At 52.1% G+C, this 4,308-nt stretch overlaps 1 protein-coding gene across 2 annotated transcripts in view; it reads right to left on the bottom strand.

The window, feature by feature from the left end:
• Positions 1-4,308, bottom strand: part of PLEKHG5 (pleckstrin homology domain containing, family G (with RhoGef domain) member 5) — a 54,478-nt gene that overhangs the window by 9,067 nt on the left and 41,103 nt on the right. For both annotated transcript variants that reach the window (XM_011938269.1, XM_011938270.1), the window contains one exon: positions 883-1,012. In XM_011938269.1, coding sequence (XP_011793659.1) covers positions 883-1,012 — 130 coding nt within the window. The remainder of the gene's footprint in view (positions 1-882; positions 1,013-4,308) is intronic.

Raw genomic sequence — 4,308 nt, 5'->3', positions numbered from 1 at the left:
AGAGACGGGGTTTCACCGTATTAGCCAGGATGGTCTCGATCTCCTGACCTCGTGATCCGCCCGTCTCGGCCTCCCAAAGTGCTGGGATTACAGGCTGGAGCCACCGCGCCCGGCCGCTTGTTTATTGTTTTTTAAGACAGGGTCTCCCTCCATCGCTCAGGCTGGAGTGCAGTGGCACGATCATGGCTCACTGGAGCCTCCATTGTCTGGGTTCAAGCAATCCTTCCACCTCAGCCTCCAAGTAGCTGGGACCACAAGACGGAGCCACCACACCTGGCTAATTTTTGTATTTTTTTATGCCAGACATGAGCCACCGTGCCCAACCAGAAGAATCCTTTTGTTCCTCTGATCAGCTGGGAAAGGACACAGGGGTTGGCATTTCTCACCAGGCCTGGGTGCCTGCAAGTCACCCCTCCACAGGCAGTTGACGGTGGGCCTGAGCTGGGTCCCTGCTCAGCAAGAGGAATTTCTTATTTCCTGCTACAAGTGCCTCCTGACCTGATCACCCCACTCCACACTGCCTCTGCTAGGCCCACAGCCTGGCTTGGAGGACTTGTCCAGAAGTCCCCTGCCCTGAGGACAGGCAGAACTAGAAAGAAAGGGGCCTTCTCTGTGTGGGCCACAGGCCAGGGGCAGGAGCAGCTGGGGGAGGTGAGAACCAGTGAGAACACAGCACCAGATAGAGAAAGGCCTGCCTCTGGAAGGGTCATGGACTTTTTCTCTTGCTAAAAAACATTTGGAACAAAAGGAACCGTGACATACTCGGGTTTCATTATGTACAGTCGACTTGTCCTTATGATGCCCTAGCATGGTTCCAACAGTTACTGAAACACGACCACAGGAGCTCTGGGGGCCCGAGCTGTGGCTCCCGCCTGTGCTCACCTTGTGGAGGAAGGTCAAAGCGGACATGCCCATCATAATGCATGGCGCTGTGGAACTTGCTGTCACAGGCCTCGCAGAGGTTGAGGGGTCCCCGGCGGTGCAGCTGCTGGCAGTCGGCGTGGTGACATACCTGGGGTGGGGACAGAAGACTTCAGGAGGTCCACGAGCTCCACCACATCCCCCAACCCCGGCTCAGGGCTGCAGGGACTTAGAATGAACCGCCCTGCTCCAACCTGGGCCAGCTCTCCCTAATGGATCCATCCCTCGATCCAGGGTGAGGAGACACCCCCCAGCAGTCCCCCGTCTCCCACATCGTCAAGTTTCCCCTCTGCTGGATCATTCCCCCGTCGGCACACCAACACGTGGTTATTTTTTCTCCACCTTTTTTTTGAGACAGAGTCTCGTTCTGTCACCCAGACTGGAGTGCAGTGGCTTGATCTCGGCTCACTGCAACCTCTGCCTCCCGGATTCACGCAATTCTCCTGCCTCAGCCTCCCGAGTAGCTGGGACTTTAGGCGCCCGCCACCTCGCCCGGCTAGTTTTTTGTATTTTTAGTAGAGACGGGGTTTCACCGTATTAGCCAGGATGGTCTCAATCTCCTGACCTCGTGATCCACCCGCCTCGGCCTCCCAAAGTGCTGGGATTACAGGCGTGAGCCACCGTGCCCGGCCATTTTTTTGTATTTTTAGTAGAGACGGGGTTTCACTATGTTGGCCAGACTGGTCTTGAACTCCTGACCTCGTGATCTGCCTGCCTCGGCCTCCCAAAGTGCTGGGATTACAGGCGTGAACCACCGTGCCCGGCTTCTCCATCTTTTCTTTCCTTTCTTTGAGACAGGGAGTGCAGTGGCACAATCATGGCTCACTGCAGCCTTGACTTCCCAGACTCACTAGAGTGATCCTCTAGCCTCAGCCTCCCGAGTAGCTTGGACTAGAAGCATGCACCACCACAGGCTAGTTTTTGTAATTTTTGTAGAGATAGGGTTTCACCATGTTGCCCAGGCTGGTCTCAAACTCCTGGCCTCAAGTGATCCGCCCACCTTGGCCTCCCAAAATGCTGGCATTACAGGCGTGAGCTGCCACGCCCAGCCTCATTTCTTCATTTTACAGAGGTCTCACCTCACCCTCCAGCTTAGGCTGACTTTCTTTCCCTTCACAGCTAAACTCTGTAAACAGGTATCAGTATTCACAACTTCCTAGTTCTCTCCTCCCACTCTCTATTTTTCCCAAGTTTTGTTTTAAAATATTTCTTTTCTTTTTATTTTTTTAAATTTTTTTTGAGAAGGGATCTTGCTCTGTTGCCCAGGCTGGTGTACAATGGCACGATCTTGGCTCACTGCACCTCCACCTCCCAGGTTCAAGCGATTCTCCTGCCTCAGCCTCCTGAGTAGCTGGGATTACAGGTGCACACCACCACACCAGACTAACTTTTGTATTTTTAGTAGAGACGGAGTTTCACCATGTTGGCCAGGCTGGTATCGAACTCCTGGTCTCAGGTGATCCGCCTGCCTCAGCCTTCCAAAGTGCTGGGATTACAGGCATGAGCCACTGCGCCCAGACTTGTTTTAAAACATTTCAAACCTACCAAAAATAAAAGAATAGCACACGCCCTCTGGACTCCCCAGTTGTTGGTATCTGCCACATCTGCTTTCTCTCCCATTCTCTTCTCGGCACCCCCCTCCCCTGGGGCAGAAACCATGGTGCTGCCTAAGAACAAAGACACCTTTCCTACAAAACCCCATAGAATTGTCGCATTTGGGAAACTGAACCTTGATATAGACTCTATATTGACATTTTTCCAAGTATCTAAACAATGTTCTTACAGATATACTTCCTCATCTAGGAACTAATCAAAGTTCACACGTGGCATTTGGTTATGTCTGTTTATCCTTTAAGAATGAATTCTGGCCAGATGAGGTGGCTTATGCCTGTAATCCCAGCACTTTGGGAGGCCGAGGTGGGTGGATTGGTTGAGGTCAGGAGTTCAAGACCAGCCTGGCCAACATGGCAAAACCCCGTCTCTACCAAAAATACAAAAAATTAGCCAAGCATGGTGGTGCATGCCCATAGTCCCAGCTGCTTGGGAGGCTGAGGCAGGAGAATCACTTGAACCCAAAAGACGGAGGTTGCAGTGAACCGAGATCGGACCACCATACTCTAGACTCCTTACTTGTTTTTTGTGGTCTTCTGTTTTTTTTTGAGACAGAGTGTCACTCTGTCACCGAGGCTGGAGTGCAGTGGCACGATCTCAGCTCACTGCAAGCTCCTCCTCCTGGGTTCATACCATTCTCCTGCCTCAGCCTCCCGAGTAGCTGGGACTACAGGTGCCCCCACCACGCCTGGCTAATTTTTTGTATTTTTAATAGAGATGGAATTTCACCGTGTTAGCCAGGATGGTCTGGGTCTCCTGACCTCGTGATCTGCCCGCATTGGCCTCCCAAAGTGCTGGGATTACAGGCGTGAGTCACCACACCCGGCCTTGTTTCTTGTGGTCTTTTATTACATTGACTTTGTTTTTTTTCTTCAAGACAGGGTCTCACTCTGTAGCCCAGGCTGGAGTACAGTGGCATGATCACAGCTCACTGCAACCTCAACCTCCTGGACTCAAGTAATCCTCCTGCCTCAGCCTCCTTAGTAGCTGGGACTACTAGGTGCATGCCACTACGCCCAACTAATTTTTTTATTTTCAGTAGAGACAGGGTCTCACTCTGTTGCCCAGGCTAGTCTTGAACTCCTGGGCTCAAGCAATCTGCCCGCCTTGACCTCCCAAAGAGCTGGGATTACAGGCATGGGCCAACATGCCTGGCCGACCTTGACATTTTTTAAGCCTTTGAGCCAGCAGCCTTGCACAGAGCTCCTCAATGTGGATCCGTCTGGTGGTCTTCAGAAAGTTTCAAACTGAGTGTTCAGGCAGGGACACCACAGAGCTGACTGTATATTCTTGCTATTTGCCTGTAATGCTGGAACCTCTGGGGACCTCTGTATCTTGTACAGTCCCTTTTTCCCCTATAATTAATAAGTAATCTGTGACGTGGCACTTTGAGATGTCTTGTTCCCCAGTAATCTCACTCAATCGCTTGAGGTCAGGAGTTCAAGACCAGCCTGGGCAACATGACAAAACCCCATCTCTACTAAAAATATAAAAAATTGCCAGGCACAGTGGCTCATGCCTGTAATCCTAGCGCTTTGGGAGGCCGAGGCGGGCAGATTGCCTGAGCCCTGGGGTTCGATAGCAGCCTGGGCAACACGGTGAAACCCCGTCTCTACTAAAATACAAATTAGTCGGCCATGGCAGCATGCGCCTGTAGTCCCAGCTACTCGAGAGGCTGAGGCAGGAGAGCTGCTTGAACCCGGGGGCAGAGGTTGCAGTGAGCCGAGATCACACCACTGCATTCCAGCCTGAGTGACAAAGCGAGACTCCGTCTCC

The sequence above is a fragment of the Colobus angolensis genome, unplaced genomic scaffold (assembly GCF_000951035.1).
Source record: "Colobus angolensis palliatus isolate OR3802 unplaced genomic scaffold, Cang.pa_1.0 Scaffold170, whole genome shotgun sequence".
Lineage (NCBI taxonomy): Eukaryota > Metazoa > Chordata > Mammalia > Primates > Cercopithecidae > Colobus > Colobus angolensis.
The sequence above is the reverse complement of the archived record's forward strand: the minus strand, read 5'-3'. Positions and strand labels throughout refer to the sequence as shown.